Source organism: Ailuropoda melanoleuca, chromosome 10 (assembly GCF_002007445.2).
Source record: "Ailuropoda melanoleuca isolate Jingjing chromosome 10, ASM200744v2, whole genome shotgun sequence".
Classification (NCBI taxonomy): domain Eukaryota; kingdom Metazoa; phylum Chordata; class Mammalia; order Carnivora; family Ursidae; genus Ailuropoda; species Ailuropoda melanoleuca.
Genome location: NC_048227.1, coordinates 79,856,805 through 79,875,862, shown reverse-complemented (window position 1 = coordinate 79,875,862; position 19,058 = coordinate 79,856,805). Strand labels below are relative to the sequence as shown.

At 38.4% G+C, this 19,058-nt stretch overlaps 1 protein-coding gene across 9 annotated transcripts in view; it reads right to left on the bottom strand.

Annotated features, from left to right (window-relative positions):
* The window catches only part of EYA4 (EYA transcriptional coactivator and phosphatase 4), a 262,796-nt gene that overhangs the window by 220,379 nt on the left and 23,359 nt on the right, over positions 1-19,058 (bottom strand). For all 9 annotated transcript variants that reach the window (XM_011228766.3, XM_019802811.2, XM_019802814.2 and 6 more), the window contains exon 2: positions 14,135-14,233. In XM_011228766.3, coding sequence (XP_011227068.2) covers positions 14,135-14,167 — 33 coding nt within the window. In that variant the 5' untranslated portion in view covers positions 14,168-14,233. The remainder of the gene's footprint in view (positions 1-14,134; positions 14,234-19,058) is intronic.

Here is a 19,058-nt window from a genome sequence, read left to right as displayed (position 1 = left end):
ACAGAGTGAACAGCACCCTGACATTATTTGTCTCTCTCATCTTATGTAAATCCCCTCATAACTGAAGTCGTAAAGGTTTTTTTTTTTTTATTTTACTTTTTATTTTACTTTATGGACATTCAAGCTCACTCCCCTTAGTACTGATATCTGAATCACTGTTACCTGTGACAGCTACTCTGTATTTTTCATTACTGAATGCCATAGCTATGGCTATATAAAGTTAAGCAATACATAAAAACATATAACGATATAATGTCTATCAACCTGTCAAAGTTCTGCATTTAAAAACCACTGATCATATATATGATAGTTACTAAATACCTATACTTTATAAAATTTGTGAAATAAGAAAATTTTGAGGCAGACAAGTGTTCGCTAAAATAAGAGTATAAAGCTATAAAGTATAAAGACATCCTGAGCAATGTGAAAAACCACCATAATACATTTTTCAATCCTTGTAGAATAAGTATTTTAACTTCCTGTGCACAACTTTAATCTATTGTTTAATTCCGGGTCAAGATGAAGTAACCCAAATATGCACTCTGTTATATAAAAGGCCCAGAGGATGAAATTACATCTCTCTCTAATAAGGTCCTTTGAAATCCTATACTGAAGTAACTTCACAGCCAAATTATTTTTCTTCTGTTAATGCTGACTGAGCAGTAAATAATAACTAGGAGAAAAACAAACATGTAAAATAAAGTGTTTCACACCTTTGCTTGAGCTTTCTTAAATGACCCCAATCTACTACCTTTAACACAAGCTCAAAAGAAAGCAATTATTTCCTCAGCCTCTAAATAAAGCAATGAATTTCAACTGCAGTTTTCAGGGGGCAGACTTTAATTTCAACATGCTAAAAAGCTGTATACGAAAGCACGCAAATTTTAGTGTTGAGGTTGAAACACACCCAAAAAATCTCCTTTCACAACACAATGCTGTCATGATGGCCTTAGCTTGATAAGGTGCTCGAGCTTCTTAGACTCCATTTTTGCACCTGTAAAATATAGGATTTGACCAGTGTAACCTGTAAAGGTCCCACCCGCTGTACAACAAGTCCTCAGTCCTCCCTATTAAGCATGGTAATATAAAAAGGAGATAAAGTGGACAGGACACTTAATGCAAGAGAAATATGAGTGTGCTTTTGAATCTTCCTACAGATCCTAGGGTAGAAAAACCAGCAGAGACCCCCAAATCCACCTAAGCCATTTTTTAATGAAAAATAACCGACATACAATATTATATTTGTTTCAGGTACACAACACAGTGATTCAGTATTTATATGCATTATGAAACAGTCACCACGATAAGTCTAGTTACCACCTGTCACCATACAAGGTTGTTACAAGCCCCTTTTTAAATCAGTAGATTGAAAAATAAATACCACCTATTTTATCATCTCCAGTCTACCCCTTCATATTATTTCTGGTGTGACAGATCTGTGAATTAAAGAAAATGTTAACAGAAAAAAAATGGACACAGATCAAATTTTTTTCTTCTTATGTATGAAAACTTACATTTCAAAATTTTGTTGTTATTGTTGAAGGCCTGCATCAGGGTGGAAAACTAAAAAATACAAAGCATTTTCCCAGCAGGTACACAACATGGTTAATATTATTGGCTCAGGAGCCAGACCGCCCAGTTAAAATCCTGTTCCCCCACCTGCTAGCTGGGTGACCCCTCCCCTATAAACTGGCAGATAATAATGGCGCCCACCTCATCAAGCTATAAGAATTAATTGAGTTAATATACATAAAGAACTTAGAAAGCTCAAGTGAGGACTACGTAAGTATTAGCTGTGAGCATCTGGGGCTTACAATCCAGTCATAATCCGCTGGCTATGTGTGTTCGCTGCAGCACTTGGGGCAATAATGAAAGCTAAGGAAAGTAAGTAGGCAAGGTTTGTCCTTCCTTTTTTAACTCTTCTTTGTTGTTTTTTCAGACCTTCTACCTTGCTATCCTGGTTCCTGCCAACAGAGTTAACGTGAACATTAACATATTAACTCTTGTAGGGGTATTTACATTCTACAGAAGTCTGGGCAGAGAAATCAATCCTCAACCCAAGAAGATATGAAATGATAGAATTTCATGTACTTTGAGACAAGTACTTTCAGTCTGACTCTATTGTCAAATTTGACACAATCACATCTAAAATAATAGGCTCTTCTTTTCATTGGAAATACTGATATCCAAAGAAAACACAGCAAGCAGTTTCTTCCAGAGATGAAAGGCATTTTCATTAACCACAAAAGTGAATTTGTTTTCTCTTGTCTCTTTTTAATGGTTTCAATCTAAAAAAAATAAATAAATTTCCAATGCTAACACACAGTCTTAAGTCCTAGTCAATGTGACCTACTTTGCTAAAGGAAAACTGAAAATATCTCTCAATAATCTATGTATTGAGTTCTAAGAGATCCCCTACCATTTTTTAAAGTAATAGCTATTGCTAATCTTTCTTATACCACTTAAGTATTTAATCCTACCATGCTTCCATCCATTTCCTGATCTTGTCTAAACAAATGTACTTCCTTCCTGTGTTACTAAAAAAACGGATGCCAGCAAGGGAGAGCACCTTGGAATACTCAAAACTACAGGTATTCTTTACCATTTCAGAGTCAGAGAGTGCCATCCCTCCCTCATCCCAACGTTATCTTCTTCATTCTGACCTCTACTGAGCTCTATTATCGCTTCTGCAACAACGTGAGCCCATGGTGCCCTTCTCCCCCGTCATCAACCACACACAAGCCTCCTCTTGTTTAAAAAGGTGCTCCCTTCAATTACGGTTCTGTTTCTCTTTAAACACACAAGCTTCCTCTTACTTCCTCCTCTTCTCTGTACTGAGCCTCTAAGATGTCTCTTCTTACTACAACTCAAGTGAGACTCTATTCCAAAGTGCCACCAATGATCTTCTAATCAACCAGTGAGACAACCTTTTTCTCAGTCCCCATTCTGCTTGACCTCTTGAAATGTCAGACACTGATGACCAATTCCTCCTAAAATGATCTTAGTGCTTAGCTCTGAAAACAGTATTATCCTGATCTTCCTTCTGTTACCCTCTCTCTTCTGTCTCTCCTGATCCATCTTCCTCCTTCCACTTCAGAAACATGGTATTCTCCCAGATTTATCCTCATAAACCAGACATCATTTCCTCCTATGTATACACCTCAAGGAAAATACTGTTCTGCTCAACATGGCCAGCCCAGACATCTCTTCCATGGTACAACAGAGCTTTACCAATTGCTAGTTTGACATGTTCTCTAGTTATAAATCCAAACACATCTTTCTCTTTCCTTAAGTCACTGACACTTACTCCTGAACCCTCTTACTAGTATCTCCTAAACTTGAAACTGCAGAATAATCCTTGCCTTTTCGTTTTCCACATCCACCATTCACCATTCCTCCTCTTCACTCTGTTGGCTGGTTACCAAGTTCAGCAAAGCTTTCTCTTCAAGTTCTCTTGAGTCTTTCCTTGCTTTCTTTCCATTGTCACATCATTAGTTTACACCAGAAGCTGGCCAAGTATGGGCCACAGCCTGCCACGTTTATGTAAATAAAGTTTTATTAGAACACAGAAATGACCATTACTGTATGCATTGTTTATGGCTACCCTCACACTTCACCAGCTGAAGTAAGTAGTTGTACGGAGACTTGATGGCCAGAGAACCCAAAATTATTTCCCATCCTGCCTTTTACAAAAAAAAACCTTGCTCAACTGGTTTAGGCCCTTTTCAGCTCACACATAAACTGCTTCAAGATCTCCCAAACCATCTTCCATGCCCAGTTTCACACCTTGACTAATCTTCTCACCATCTGGTTAATTTTACTACAACATTTTAAAAATATTACTTTCTCAAAAATTATGTAACTTTCCATTACATCCAAGATAAAAGTCCCAAAAGACAGCGTAGGATCTTACACATCTCTATACTTCATGTAGTGACAAGTATCATGCTGGACACGAAGCAACATGTTAACTATCTAAGCTTGACTTCAAAGATCTTTTTTTTTGTCTGGTCTCAGGATTTCTCAGCTCAATTTCCCACCACACTCCACCTTCATCCCCACAAAGCTTCTGATTCAGAAATTCTAATTCAGCTACAGTTTTTGTACAGAACTTATTGTCTTCTATTTTACACTTCTGAGTCTTCATTCCCGAGCTCTGCCAGGCCAGGATAGGTCTTCTGCGTCCAAACAATTTTCTCATCATTTGAGATCCAGTTAAGGTATGACTTAGCCTATCTATAATTCTTTTCTTGATCTTTCTTAAACTGATGATAGCATAGTACTTATTATTCTCCACTGCTAACTTGGCATTGTTGTTTTGCTTTCTTACCTATATTCTGTAGGATCATGTGTTTGCCTTTTCATGCCAGTTCCCTCAACAATTTAGTGTAGCATATCACAGTACATGTTCAAACTTCCTCAAATATTTTGCAGGGAATAAATACATAGGCAAATAACTTACTGAAAAGAGATATAACAAAGACCAGTGATTCTTGCCTCCACCCAGAAGAAGACATTTGTCCACATGTATGGCCATGTTTGATTGTCACTAAAGAGAGGAAGTAGGGGAGGGAAGTGGGTGCTACTGACATCTAGTGGGTAGATACCAGAAATGCTTCTACACATTATAGAATGAGTAGGACCGTCCGCCATGGCAAAGAACCATTGGCCCAAATTGTCCATAATGTTGAAACTGAGAAACCCTGAGGTAGGTCAATTCTTTGCTAATTTGTAATTCCTAGAAACCTTGTATCTAAAAACACAGCAATCAGAAAATAATAAATATTTGTGGACTGATTTTTAAATATTTATGGCTTTGTTACTTGGATCAAAACATCGCGATACTTGTTTAGCTGTATCTCCTCCTTAAGAGAGACCAACCTGGTAACCAGTAATGCACATAAAATATGTGATTTTTGGAAAATTTGGAAGAAAGCACATCAAAAGAAAACTTACTGACTGTGGCAACATACAGGTATGGTATAACTCAGTATTTATAGCTATCATGTAGTAAGATCAAGCAACCATCTAAAATAAACTGTTGTCTCCTTAATCTCTAAATGTGCGTTTCCCAGAATTCAGTCCTTTTGATTTGTCTCCTTCTAGGCTTACTCTCTTGGTGATCTCAACCAATATTATTTCTTCAAATAACACTGATACACTGAAGTCTTCCAAATTTATATATTGAGTCCAGCCTTCTCTCCTGAGTTCCAGATGGTTACATCTACTTGAGTTCCTAACATTTCCACTCATACATCTAATATCAGGTCAAACTTAATATGTCTCTATGAACTCAGTTGCTTGATACTCTCCTAGAAATCTGTCTTCCACACAGTGTCTCAGCGATCCAGCAGCATTTGATCTCAGGGTTCCACAATCTTGACCTGAGCCGCCTCCTCATTCCTCATGCTAGGGGACATACAGACCAAAGACTCACACAGCAGCTTCTCACCGCTTCCATCTGGAAATGATACACACACCACTTCCCTTTGCATTTCATTTGCCAAAACGAGTCCTATGGTTCTATCTAAATGTAAGGAGGCTAAAAAATGTAGTTCCCAAAAAAAGAATATGAAACAGCATTGGTGAAAACACAGTAATGTCCCTGCTCCCATGTCTAAAACGGAACTCCTGATCTCCAACCTCAGTCTGTTCCTTCTAGGTTAATATATCTCAGTAAATGCCATGCCATCCTTTCCCATTGCTCAGGATGAAAACCTTGAAGTCATCTTTGACTCCTTTCTCTCATAACTGACATCCAATCCATCAGCAAGTCCTCTAGCTCCACCTTCAAGACATATCCTGACTCCAGTCACTTCACACCACCTGCCCACTGCTATCCGGTCCATTTCACATCTGGATACTTCCAACAGCCCAGTTTCTACTCTTGTCATCATACTGTCATTTTTAACACAGCAGACAGGGTGATCTTTTAAAAACGTAAGTTACATCATGTCATTCCTTAGCTCAAAACCCTCCAACTGACCTGATTGCTTCATCTCCACCTTGTTTTCTCCACCACTGCCAGTGACATCGGCTTCTTCCTATCCTTTGAACATATGAGCTGTGCTGCCACCTCACAGTTTCATAGTTGTTGTCTCCTCTAACTCAAACCCACTTTCCCCATGTACCTACAGGGGTCACCCCCTCACCTTCTCCAAATCTTTGCACAAATGCCATTTTCTCGGTAAGATCCCCATGACTCCTCTTCCAAGACTGCAGCCTTCCCTACCTTGCCCCCAGAACTTCCTATCTTCCTCCCTACTTTACCTGGTTTTCCTTCATACGCTTGTCATTATCTAACATACTCTTCTTGTTTACTGTTCATCTCCCCCACCTAGAATAGAAGCTCCACAGGAATAATAATATCTGTCCATTTTGTCCATCATGGATTTCTAATATCTAAAACCATGCTTCAAATATAGCCGTTCTTCACAAATATTCACTGAATAAATTAGTTGCCACTGTCCAAAACGCATTTTAAGAGAACTTTAGAACTCAGGGGCCTGGGTGCCTCAGTCAGTTAAGTGTCTGACTCTTGCTTTTGGCCAGGTCATGATCTCATGGGTTGGTTCTGAGTTCGAGGCCCATGTCAGGCTTGGCACACAGCACAGAGTCTGCTTGAAGATTCTCTCCCTCTGCTCCTCCCCGTACTTGTGCATCCATGTGCATGCTCTCTCTCTCTCAAATAAATAAATCTTTAACAAAAATTAAAAAAAATAACTTTAGAAGTCAACATAACATCTTACAGTCTTATATTAAACTAAAATTTGGGGGAGGACAGAAATGGTGTTACATTTATTTTTTAATCCTAATTTTAGCAAAGTTCCTGAAAAAGAACAAGGAATCTTTAAATATTTCTTTAACTGAATTTGTTGAATTGTCATTCAACTTTCATACATTCTGCTATCTTATGACTGTTCAAATATTTAGTAATGAAGATTGTACAGTGGATTTGTAATCATGGGAGAATAACTTCTATTCCTCATCAAGACCCAGGGTATTTAAACATTTGCTCTTTATTTGAATAAGCTGAGATCAACTCGAGTTTTAATGCATACTTAAAGACATCAAATGTATTGAAGGGTCTGAAAACGATTTAAGTTGATCAAAGCAGGTAAGATACTACATTTAGCAGCATAGATTCTGGAAGAAGACTATGTAAGCTCACATTGCATCAGTGCGGCATTCTAGCTGTGATGACCTTGAATAAGATCTCCAAGTTCAGCTTCAGTATCCTCTTCTTTAGACTAGAATTATGACAGAGCCTGCCACATGGGGCAGTTTAATGAGATGACTCACATAAGGCACTATCAATGAATGCAAGCTCTTTTCATCAGCCAACATTTTCCATTTGCTGTACACCTTACACCAAGCTACATTGTATTAATTTTCCCATTTCTCAGAATTACTAAAGCATGAAAGAAATAGATTACATTTATATCATAAAGTTATTTTCATTTTAATTGTTAAGGCAGTATTACTGGACAATCGATATACCATATATAAATTGTAAATTCAGGTAAGAGACTTCTAGTACTTAAAGATATTACGTCTCTTATTTGCATCTATCCTCTCCAAACCAAGTGCTCAAAGCTGCTCACAACTATCCAGCCCGGGATCAGCAGGTGTGAGACTCTGTGCCACTCCTCCTCCTTATCAAGTCTGTGACAGCTTGCCCTAAGTTGATAATGTTTCTCTTCCATTGAGCCAGGAGGTACCTTTAGGTTCCTTCTCAACAGGGGCAACTGCTACCAACTGATTTCAGGTGTACAATATGGGGTTCTCTCTCTCTGTACACAAGTGTATTCTAAAATTTGTGGAAAGGTTTTTATAAAATTAAATGATAATTTTAGAGTGTCATAGAAGATAATTCATGGAATCTTCTTATGACTCCTTATCAACTTATGCAAAAATTTAGAGATTCAGAGTTAGAAAATTGTTCAAAATGGAAGAGTAAGCCTTAGTGCTTAATAAAAATTAAAAATTAAATTTACTGCATCTGCTTTTTAGGTGCTCTATTATATAATTGCAAAGTAAAGATATAATTGGCGATTGGGAGTTACAACAGTTTTGAAAGTGAATTAGCTTTAAGCAAAATTCCACTGAACTCTGAAACATACTGTCCAGTTAGATGGTGCAAAAAATACATGTTGTGAACATGACTCTTTTGACTAGTTTAAAGGTCAAGTTCTTCCTAACAGATTGTAGCCTCAAAAATAATCTGATTTTGGTTAGAGCAGAATAAAATACATTGCATGCATGATGCTCAAATTGATTTAGAGTATCTAAGGAAAAAAACAATAAAATAATGGGATTTTGACAATGCCACATTAGCAAAAATGAAAAATCAATTTAAACTGAAGGTACTCAAATAATAATTATTTTTTCTTTTTTTATGGGAGATTTCTTTATTATACCCGATTTATTAGTTACTTGCTTAGCTCTTTTTTTTAATAATTTTTATTTTGTTATATTAGTCACCATATAGTACATCCCCAGTTTTTGATGCAATGTTCCATGACTCATTATTTGCGTATAACACCCAGTGCACCATGCAATATGTGCCCTCCCTAATACCCATCACCGGCCTATCCCAATCCCCCACCCTCCTCCCCTCTGAAGCCCTCAGTTTGTTTCCCAGAGTCCACAGTCTCTCATGGTTCATTCCCCCTTCTGTTTACCCCCCTTCATTCTTCCCTTCTTTCTCCTACCGATCTTCCCATTTCTTATGTTCCATAAATGAATGAAACCATGTGATAATTGTCTTTCTTTGCTTGACTTATTTCACTTAGCATAATCTCCTCCAGTCCCGTCCATGTTGCTGCAAATGTTGTGTAATTGTTCTTTCTGATAGCTGAGTAATATTCCATTGTATATATGGACCACGTCTTCTTAATCCAGTCATCTGTTGAAGGGCATCTCGGCTCCTTCCACAATTTACCTATTGTGGACAATGCTGCTATGAACATTGGGGTGCATATGGCCCTTCTCTTCACTACATCTGTATCTTTGGGGTAAATACCCAGTAGTGCAATTCAAAATAATTATTTTATAAAATGGTGTTGAAACACTGACAGAAATTGACGATTCTGAAGTTGTACATCTAAAGGATAATTTGGCTGACATATCAATTCCATATGACAGCAAGAAACTGTCCAAAAGACTCAGAAAAGAGCACAGGTTTTAAAGATGGGCTAGTGGCTATAATAAAAAATGATCCATAGAATCTCTAAAAACAAAGAGTTGAGGAATAATCTAAAGTCATTTAGTATTCTAAGGGAGACAAACTGAGACAGAGAAGAAATTAATTTCTTAAACTAACTCTAGATTTTTAATTTGCATTATTAAGTTAGTAGGTTTGGTGCAAAAAAATAAATACTATTATATCTACAAATATATATAAGCTTCTAAAAACATTGCTGCAACATATATATAATACGGATCCACTGGATGTGAATTTAGACCTCACAAACTGAAATATGTCATCAATAATATGAGTTAAGTGATTCAAGTTAAGTGTAACAATGTTGACATATGTAGGAATATTCAGGCCCTTAAAGTCTAATATTAGGGAATGCTACCCTATAGTAAAATCTTCATTCTCCCTCATTCTACTTAGTAACCACTAGTGTCTGACTCCATAACACACAGTACTTAAAATTCACAAGTAACATTTTTTCCCCAAACTTCTAGCTTGATGAAAAATTTAGGCAATACTCCTTCTCACTTTGATATGAAAGATTAAGAGGAGGAAAAAAAATCTATGGGAAATCACCAAAATAGGACTTCAAAATAGCTCAATGTGTAAGGATAGTATAGAAGCTATAAAAACAATAAATATTGCTCAGTCTCTATTTGAATACAGGGAATATAACATATTTCGCAGTACCAAAGGAACTTCTGATTATTAGTCTAGCTACTGCTATATATAACCTAGATTCCTATTTATTTCTATTTATGACATTTAGTTAAAACCTGTAGTCAGCTACAATTGGATATAAAACAGCTTCTAAATAATTATGAAGTTCTAATATACAATTTCAGACAAATACAAAAACTAAACCTTACTTTAATTGCTGACCTCTTAAAATTCCCTAGATGCTCTCAGCCAGACTGCAAAATAAGACCCAGATATAATGAAAAAAAAATACTTAAGAGCCAAACTTTGTTTTGATTACACGCTAAGTGAGTATTACATGTTATGTGCAATTTTTTAAAAATGTAAGTGAAACATGAATTCATGAGTCAGTAATCCATTTTGAGAATAACATTTTGGCTTTCTAACATTCATCAGGCTATTCAATAACATACCTTAGTATGTAACAGTATATAAAAGCTTTTGAAGAAAACATTCACTAAATGTCAGCAAGAATTGTGCTAAGAAGTAAGGATACAAGATGGACAAGACTCGCTATTACTCTTAAGTAGTTTATAATCCAGTAGAGAGGTAAATAAGCAGATAAGATTTCAGGTCTGTGGGGTAAGTCCCAGGATGGAGGTAAATGCCACTGGCAGCACATGGCAGAGGCCCCTGACCCAGCGGGGCTGACAGCCTGGTGAAGAAAGAGGCCCTCTCAGAACGACTGAAACCCACACTGAATCTTCCAGATTTACGAGTTACCTGGGTGGAGCAGGGCCCCTCTGGGAAGAGGCTACAGCTCTGGCAAAGACACAGAAACCTCAGGCAACCTGCAAGATTCCGGGAACCAAAAGAAGCCAGAAAGAATACTGGACAGATAGAGGTAAGCAACTGAGTCTGTGTGCTTCGCTGCGCGTTTGGGACTTTCTCTCGAGGGCAAAAAAGGGCCTGTGAAGGCTATTAAGTAGAACAGCAACATGGTCAGGTAGGTATTTCAGAAAGACCACTCTCGAAGCAACTTAAAAAGCAGAGAAAGATAGTCAAGCGATAAAACAGAGATCCAAAATAAGAGCTAGAGGAGCAGAGAGAACAGCTTTGAGAGATACTAAAAATTAAGAAGAGACAGGAGTTTGAAATGGGGATGAGGGAGAGAAGGATAAGTCCCCGCTTTCCGACTTAATCCACTCTGTGGTGGAGGACACCATCCTCGGAGATGAGAAGTAGCGGAACAGAAGAGAAGGGGAGAAAAACTGAGAGAGGAGAGCTTGTGAGTTCCATTGTCATATGCTGCGTTTGTAAACCTATGCACCTCCAGACAGGGCTGTCTGCCAGCAGGTAACTGGATATGGTCTTGAAAGACCATCTGAATATGTCAGTAATTGTAATAACAGCCAACATTTACCAAGCTTCTACTCTAAGTGGGGCATATGCTAAGCCTTTCATATAACTTCTTTTTATTCCGCTACACATGAAGAAGAGTTTAAGTAATTTCCTAATGGTTACAAAGTATTTAAGTGTCAGGGATTTCTGATTTCAAGCTCAAGCCCTTAGCCTCTGTACTCTGCTGGATCACGCAAAATCCATTATAGGTTTTAGGACCAGATAAACATGGGTTCAGTTCTAATCTTTGCTACTTAATGGCCAAGTGACTGACACTCTCCAAGCCATAGTTTCTCCACCTATATAATGGTGACCATAACAATTACATCACAAGACGATAAGGACTGGAGAGAAAATATGGAAAATGCTAGATTCGGTCTCTATGTGCAATAACTGGTACCAACTGTTCTGTCTATGCCTAGAGAAAGAATTATTCTATGATCTGAGCAAATTATCTTTCATCTTACTATGAACTTTCTTTTAATTCCACTTCATTTTTTCTATACCTTAATAAAGGCTGTGTCATTTTTCAAAATATTTGAAACATAATCTATAAAATTTAATGTTATTTAAAGATTTCAATCAAATAGAAATCATTTCAATGTAAAGGGGTCGATTCAATTTTTTTTGACATTTCTCATAGTGATGAATGTCAAAATAAGAAAATCCTAAAGCCATAAGGCATGTTGATGTTCTGGAAACAGCTTTGGACTTGGAGTCAGAAGACCTGGGTGAAGTCCCACCTCTGCTGTTTACTAGCCATGGCATCATGGGCAAGTCATTAACAGTCCCAAGGGTCCCTCTGTAATTGTACAAGATGCACAGATAGGCCTATATGTTCTTCTAAGTCTAAGGATGCTGAAGGAGAAAGGCTTTACAACCTTTATAAAACCAAAGCCCTTAAGTCATAACACTTGACACAAACTTCAAGCTTCCTGTGTTTAAAGTGCCCACTCTTTGAGGGCCTATCAAACCACTCCACAGATCAGGAGCTCCCAATTTGACTCTGACCAGGTGATAACCCTCAGGTGGAGAGTTCAATGTGAAGCTGAGATGCCAGAAGGTCACACGAGATTTCTGGTTTTCAAACCTGGCTGCACATTAGCAACACCAGGAACTTAAAAAAAAAAAAATTTTTTTTTAATCTTGAGCTCCATAACTTTAAAATAACACTGGAGGAAACGATGTATGATTTACAAATGCTGTATTTCACCTTGTAAAAGGTCATATGAAGCATCTTGTGTAATAACCTCACTCTAATATTAAACATAAAAACATATTCTTTTCAACGTCCACTACACTGAAAACAAATATCCATTCTTGAGGATACACACACAACTAGATCAACCACCCCAGTCTGCAGGGACTGCACCTGCACTAGCTCTGAAAGTTCCATGTCCCAGGCAACCCCAAGGTCTCTGGAAAACAGGGACAGTTGGTCAATCACACACACACAAACACACACACACGCACATGCACGCACACATGCACACAAACCCTCAGTGTGTTAGAACAAAGTATAGTTCAACAGTGGCCCTCTCATGAAGCAGCACCACTAAAATGACATCATTTACTCAGGTCCGTACATAGTCTGACGCCACTGGGATCCATAAACATGCAATGGCATGGCTGCCATCTTCATGCTATCATCCATTTTGTTAGAATCCACACTAAGATAACCAACATTTAAAAAAAGAACTACTTGGAAGCCCCTGCCTCCTAATTCCTATTTGTCTAGTCAGGAACTTTTGAAGAATAACATCTCTACCATTTGACAGACTTTTTTAAATACTTCTATGGTTTTGTATTTTTCATTACTTTTTTTTCTATAATGATGCCATGCAAAACTAAATTATTTAGTTTTATTATATTATTTAAGATAATATACAATGAAATTAGACAATGGTTGTATCTATTTATAAACTAAAGACTTGGTTATCATTTTTTCTTTTAAATGAAACATTTTAAAAAACTAATTAACTTGAAATGGCATGTATTCGCCAATACAAACATTCCTCTGTATTTCAAAATCAAGCTCATTGTAGCATTTTCTAGAAGCACGTTATTATACACAAATACACTGTCTTCTGCTGCCTCAGAGGCACATTAGACTCTAAGATCAAGTCATGATCATACAAGCTACTAAAAAAGAGCTCAATATGCATAACACACACTTGACAGGTTCCCATGTCTCCTGACTTGTGACATCGCTAGTTGTCTGTGGGAAGAAACTCTTGGACCACGGTTGGCAGCAGTGTGGGAGGGTAAGAGAAGACCTCCCACCGACCAGTTCCACGCTTAAGTATTAGTGCCATGGACACACTACTAATGAGTTAGGAGCAAAGGCCATGTAAATCCTTTCCCTTTGAGAAATAAGAACCTTAGAGTGACTGCCACCAATCTTGTGCATTCCTCCCTCTGCAAAGAACGAGTAAAATAAGGCAGCCCATGAAATCACAGGAATTCTATGGCTGCCATCCCTGAAATGAACAAGAGGCATGCTGGTAACACATCTTCTCCTGTTATGCTTCTGACACGCCAACACTATATGCACTAACTATCTAAGCACTTTGGGAATAAAACCAAATAAAGAAGGTGTGCAAAATTGTTTAGATTGTCGAAAACACCTGGCATGATTTAAATGCCCTAGTCTCTCTCCCCCTGGTTTTCCAAGCAGACAATAAAGGGAGACCTCAAAATGTGAAATCATTAAGCAGGAACAGCATACATTTCCAAAGGTCTGTTTTATGGCCTTGGAAGAGAATTCAAAATTCAACTAAAATATATATTTTTAACAAAATTCTTGATTTTTATAATATATTCCTTTTTGTATGATTTTGAATGGTTTTGCCACAACTTTTTTCAGCAAACTTGAGGCTGAATAAGACTTACTGATTGCTCATTTAAGTCCTGGGAGTCTTCCATGTGGTTCTCTCACTTCTCCAGCCACCCCCACACAGAAGCAGCTTCTTCCAATTAAAAGTGGACTATCTGAAACAAAAAGACGGAAACAAAGAGGAAAAATGAAAAAGTTATCTTTTTTATTTATTCGCAAATTACCAAAGCACACTATGATTTATGTAATAGTGGGTAATCTATGGAAGCATCATTTTCAAAGAACAAATCTAATATTATCTCCATAGCTTATAGACCAAAGATCTTGAAAATCACATCACGGTAAAATTGGAATATGTGAACAACTACTCAGGAATACTATAAACAAAAACATCTGAGGACAATTTTGGAGACACGGTCTGTAATAAGTAATATATTATTTTGCTGAAAGAAGTCTGCCATTAAGCAATTGGCAGATTAAAAATTAAGAGTCTGCATTAATTGTTCACTTTCTAAAGCACATGAATTAAGAAAATATGGTGTGTATCTTTATATGACAACTGGCTATAACAGAAAATTTGTCTAAATTACCAGATGATCATTATTCAGTTTTGAAGAATAGAATGTCATAAAATAGATGCTCAATTTTAAATAGAGAATAAAAATAACACTATTACAATAAAGAAGGCATTACAAACACACATGGGTAAGACAATTCATTAATAAACTATAGTGAGACAATCAGTTAATTATTCAAAAAAAGTTCACCTTTGCTCCATACCATATATTTAAAAATTTCCAGGCAAACTGAAGTGTAAAATAGCTCTAAGAAAAATAGGCACAATTTCTTTCCATTTCTAGGTGGAGAAGGATTTTGTAACAGAAACAACGGAATACAAAACAAAAAAGCCAAACAACCCCTTGAATCCCCTCACACCTACATCAAAAAAATGATCAAAATTAAAAGATATGTGAAAATATAAAAAGAAATATCTGCGCAAATATCAAACACAATAGGCTAATGTCCTTAACATATAAAGAGCTCTTAAATGCAAACAGAAATGCACACACCTCTACAGAAAAATGGTCCATCAACACAAAACAATGCTCAAACTCATTAATAAAATGCAATTTAAAAGAGCAACGATACATTTGTAGCCCTTCAAATCCTAATTTTAAAAATAAAAAGAATATGAGGCTAAAAAAAAAGATAAATGTAAAAAAAAAGTTGCTTCTCACAGGTATAAATCTCAGATACAAACTACTAAACTCACACTTAAAGGAATATTTAGTGCCATCGAAATTCTCAGATTAATTTAAGTGAAAGATAAGTACTCCAATAAGTGTTCTGCAGAAACAACATTTTCCCCAGTTTATTGAAATTCAACATACACAGGTGTTTTGCTCCATTTTACAAACATCCATTCATACATACCCTACTACAACCAGACAGACGTGGCTTTAATTTTTTTTTCTTTTCCACATTGCAATATTTTCTACAACAAATCTATTACTTTCCCTTTTAGAATACAAGACATTTTAAAAATCACAAAAGAAATTTAAAACGTAGCTTGTAAATTGTTTTATGCATATAACTTCCAGAGATACAGATTAAAGATTTTCCTTCAATCTTAAAAGTTAAAAGTCATAAAATAGGAATGTAACTTGTATGTATGTAATGTGACGGTCTCCATAAGACACTGATTAAGTATACCCAAAACCAGGAAAGTGTCCCTTTAAAGAACAGCACAGTTTTACAGCGTATATGACATGAAGGAGGAAGGGTAAGTACGAAGCACACTGAAAAGTGTGGCAGCATGCATTTGGATTTAGAAAGATAAGCAGGCAGGGAGTTCAAGATGTACAGATGTTATTTTTTGTGTTGGGGGTGGACGTGAGAAATGGTGACTGGAAAACCCAACCTCTGCCTCTTATCGCACACGTCCTCCCTCTTTCGTCTCCCACTCTCCCCTTCTCCTTAAGGACTAGTTCCCTGCATCTAATCTGGGTCTTTCACCCTTATCCTGATTCTTACTGATCTCTAGCTTGCTCTTCCTATCCCTGAAGACCTCCATCCCAATCCTTGCTCTGCATACTGCCCCCTCCCCTGGTGACCAAGACCACTCAGGTCAGGCTGGCCTTGGGGAGGGGTGCACCATGGTAAGCGCGGGGCCACCAGTCCAGCTGATGCTGCTCTTGCTAAGACTGACACCTGCCCGCCTCACACGCCCTTCCTCCATCGTCCCAGATGGGACTGTGATAGATCATCTCCTCTAGTGGCATTTTCTCCTCACTACCTGGATAACAGACTGGCCAAGTACTCCTAAGGCTGTTATTTTTCTAATATTTAAAAATTTTAAATTTTAAAAATGTTTAAAAAACTGGTGGCTCTGACCACTAGAAATTTATTCTCTCGTAGTTCCAACATCAAGAAGTCCTAAATTAAGGTGCTGGCAGGTCCATGCTCCTGCTGGAGACACAAGAAAAGGATCATTCCTTGTGTCTTCCTAGTTTCTAGTGTTGCCCACAATCCTTGGCATCCCTTGGCTCACAGATGCATCACTTCATTCTCTGCTTCCACAGTTAACGGTCATCTCCCCGCCCATCTCTTGACTTGGACTTCTTCTGTGTGTATGCCGCTATGTCCAAATTCTCCTATTCCTAAAGGTACACCAGTGACTGGATTAGCACCTACCCTAATCCAGTAAAAACTCATCTTAATGTGATTCCTTCTGCAAAGACACTACTTCCTTGTAAGGTCACATCCACAGGTAAGGGGGATAGAATCTGAACATATCTTTTAGGAGATCCATTTCAACCCACGACATATGTATAGTTATCACACTATCACACTAAAATGATTTTTAAAAAGTCATCAAGGTTTAAATGTAATATTTCCAGAAAGGATACCTAACAATTAAATTAAGGATACGGATCATTAGGAAAGAAGTAATCATTTTCTAGAAGGACCACCACCTCAGGACACTGGTAATAACTCAAGTGAAATTAAAAGTTAAGACTTCAGAAAAGATGTTGGAACATAAGAGAATTAAGCAAAAACCAGCCCCCCCCTTTTTTTTTTGTTAACCGCCCACTGAGAATGTATTTAACGTTCCAGTTGGGGAGCTATTTGCATTAATGTTCCATGTTACAACGTAATACTTTGCTTTATGTTTCCTTAAAATTGAGACTGTTACTTAGTTTAACTTCTTTATGGTAACATGAATTTCTTTTTTAGCCAAACACGCTAAGGTACTAAAAAATTATGACCCCAGTGATTTTATATTATTGAACCAAGTAAAACTACCTAGGCTAATTGCAGACACAGTATTATTTTACATCATAATTTAGCAATGGTTGTTATGCTAAATCTTCCAACATTTCATTTTCACAAATGTATAAGAAGACGACAAGAACACTCTTCAAATCGAGTAAGAGAAGCATTACTTCATAATAAAGATATAAAATTAAGGAATAACAATAACCTCTTGCTGTTTTATGAGGCCATAATCTAGTTCCCAGCTCTCTTTCAAGGCCATTCCCCCCGAAAAGGTGAATTTAAAAAGGAATAATAGCAACCCCACCCATTCCATGTTAGATTTTTTTTTTCTCCGGCGGTCAGGTCCTTGACACATGATAAATGGCTGGTATCCTTTCCTTCAACTCTGCTTTAGGAAAAGTGAGCTATAACTACTCCTGTGTCTTAGAGAAGGAGAATTTTTAAAAACAAACAATTCTGCTAATTTAAATATATAATGAGATTCTGATATCAAGTTAGAAAACAACTCTCCGAAATGGAACACGGTACTGGTCCAGGTGGCCGAGACAGCAAAGAGAAAGAGAAGACGTGGAGAGATGTCTGAGAAGTTCGCAGAGTTTGTGTGCTGTAGCCCTCACCCCCGGACTGACCTTCCCCAGCAGACCTTCAGTGAAGACCAGATGGTGCAGGCATGCTCCACTCCGGCTGAATACACATGCACGTGGCGCGGTGGCTCTCTGCGCCAGGGCTGGCACGGGACGGGGACAGAAACGGCACACGGGAACACTACACCTCTGGGAGAGGCACACACATGGCACAGCCTTCCACCAGCCATGAACGCCAGATACCTGGGCTTTGTCACTGACTGCCTGCCCACTCCTCTCCGATTCCAGAAGTTCCCAAGGGCTCTCAGTACCTCCCAGCGTTCATTCAAATCTCTCCATGTTCCTCTCCTCACCTCTGCGACGGTCCTTCAAGCCATCAGTGGCCCTTGCCCAGATGGGGAACCACAGCCTCCCGAAGGGTGCCTTTCCTCCAGAGCAGCTCCCTGCACTTGACTTTTCACAGGGCAGCCAGAGTGATACTTTAAAGGAGAGGCCTAATTCGATTCTCTTAAAACAAATCACAGCTTTACCCTACCTTTTGGATAAGCCAGAAATTCTTCAGTCAGTCCTACTTGAAGCTGGGGCAGTGCCTAGCAGAGCCCCATGAAGGATAACCATGAGTCGGCTGCCTTTGCTCTCGGGGGCCACTGCCCATCGGAAGCGGGAGTTCTGAGGGAGAACTTCCCTGCCCTGGCTGTGTTCCACTGTGCTCACCATTCCCTCATCCCGTCACTACGGACAGGATCACCCCAGTGCCCTGCAGCCCAAGGCTGGGACTGCAGCAGCATCTCCCGGGAGGATGTGTGCACAGGGCGGGCTCTGCTACAGTACAAAGGGAGGAGGAGTGGGGAGAAAACTCACAGCCCCCACCCACGTGCCACATGCCCACTGTATCCTGAGGGAAAGGTGTAAGACGACCTTGTGCACAGTTGCCCAGACTGGTCCCAGGGCCTGTGCAGACCCTGAGATGTGGAGGGAGGCACTTTCCATAACCCATAACCACCGACAAGGCCCCCTTTAAACTTGGGTGGGCGCTTTGAAGGATCTATGTCCATGTACAGAATTTCCTGGCTCAGGGGAGAGTGTCCTTCCATTACATTCTATCATTCAGAACAGC